General features: G+C 48.7%; 1 protein-coding gene across 1 annotated transcript; it reads left to right on the top strand.

The window, feature by feature from the left end:
• Positions 1 to 853: 853 nt before the first annotated feature.
• LOC135567533 (glutamate receptor ionotropic, NMDA 2A-like) lies at positions 854 to 1267 on the top strand (the record flags this gene model as incomplete). Its single annotated transcript, XM_065014895.1, has 1 exon — positions 854 to 1267. A coding segment is annotated over exon 1 (402 nt), but the record flags the coding sequence as incomplete, so codon positions are not given.
• Between the last annotated feature and the right edge of the window lie 496 nt (positions 1268 to 1763).

The following is a 1763-nucleotide window of genomic DNA, read 5'->3' as shown; positions in this document are numbered from 1 at the left end:
ACAGATGGTGCCGGTGGGGTTATGGTGTGGGCAGGCATAAACTATGGACAACCATCACAAATGGCATTTTATTGATGGCAATTTGAATGCTCAGAGATACCGAGATCCTGAGGCCCATTTTATTTGAAGGTGTCTGTGACAGAGGCAGGTCTGTGTTCCCAGTCATGTGATCAGATCTGTGTTCCCAGTCATGTGATCAGATCTGTGTTCCCAGTCATGTGATCAGATCTGTGTTCCCAGTCATGTGATCAGATCTGTGTTCCCAGTCATGTGATCAGATCTGTGTTCCCAGTCATGTGATCAGATCTGTGTTCCCAGTCATGTGATCAGATCTGTATTCCCAGTCATGTGATCAGATCTGTGTTCCCAGTCATGTGATCAGATCTGTGTTCCCAGTCATGTGATCAATCCATAGATTAGGGCCTTAATGAATTCATTTCAGTTGACTGGTTTCCACATATGAACTGTAAACTCAGTAAAATCAATGAAATTATTGCATGTCGCGTTTCTATTTCTCTTCAGTATAGTTGTATACAATCAGTTCTAGAATCACAATCTGATTTAGAATGAGAATGTATTCTAGTATTAGAATCAGTTCTAGAATTAGAATCAGTTCTAGAATTAGAATCAGTTCTAGAATCAAAATCAGTTCTAGAATTACAATCAGTTCTAGAATTAAAATCAGTTCTATGGTTTCTACATTTTTTCTCTTTTTTTTCTCTCGATACACATATTTCTGTCCCTACCTTACTCAATACCTTCTTCAGTATCTCCATGTTATATTAATCTCTATCTCTCTCTCTCTCTCTCTCTCTCTCTCTCTCTCTCCTCCCTCCCTCTCCCCCAGGAGATGAAGTGTCTCAACATGTCAGTGGGCAGGGGGCTGACCCTGGCCTTCCCAGCTCTCCTGTGTTCCCTGGTGACCCTGGTGACCCTGGAGGTCGAAGGTCAGAAAGTCCCCATCCTCAACATCGCTGTGATCCTGGGCCGCACGCGCTACATCTCCGACCGGGACATTCGGGCTCTCTGGAGCAAAGATGACCCCATGGACGTCAACGTGGTCACCGTATTGGTCAACGAGACTGACCCCAAGAGTATCATCACCCACGTGTGCGACCTGATGTCTGGGACCAAGATCCACGGGGTGGTGTTCGGAGACGGGACGGACCAGGAGGCCATCGCTCAGATATTGGATTTTATTTCCTCCCAGACACTGATCCCCATCCTGGGAATCCACGGGGGATCCTCCATGATCATGGCTGATAAGGTGAGGAGGGAGGGAGGGAGATCCTCTGTGTTCATGGCTGATGAGGTGAGGAGGGAGGGAGGGAGATCCTCTATGGTCATGGCTGATGAGGTGAGGAGGGAGGGAGGGAGATCCTCTGTGTTCATGGCTGATGAGGTGAGGAGGGAGGAGGGAGATCCTCTATGGTCATGGCTGATAAGGTGAGGAGGGAGGGAGGGAGATCCTCTGTGTTCATGGCTGATGAGGTGAGGAGGGAGGGAGGGAGATCCTCTATGGTCATGGCTGATGAGGTGAGGAGGGAGGGAGGGAGATCCTCTATGGTCATGGCTGATAAGGTGAGGAGGGAGATCCTCTATGGTCATGGCTGATAAGGTGAGGAGGGAGATCCTCTATGGTCATGGCTGATGAGGTGAGGAGGGAGGAGGGAGATCCTCTATGGTCATGGCTGATAAGGTGAGGAGGGAGGGAGGGAGATCCTCTATGGTCATGGCTGATAAGGTGAGGAGGGAGGAGGGAG

Source organism: Oncorhynchus nerka, unplaced genomic scaffold (genome assembly GCF_034236695.1).
Source record: "Oncorhynchus nerka isolate Pitt River unplaced genomic scaffold, Oner_Uvic_2.0 unplaced_scaffold_1945, whole genome shotgun sequence".
NCBI classification, from domain to species: Eukaryota; Metazoa; Chordata; class Actinopteri; order Salmoniformes; family Salmonidae; genus Oncorhynchus; species Oncorhynchus nerka.
The sequence above is the reverse complement of the archived record's forward strand: the minus strand, read 5'-3'. Positions and strand labels throughout refer to the sequence as shown.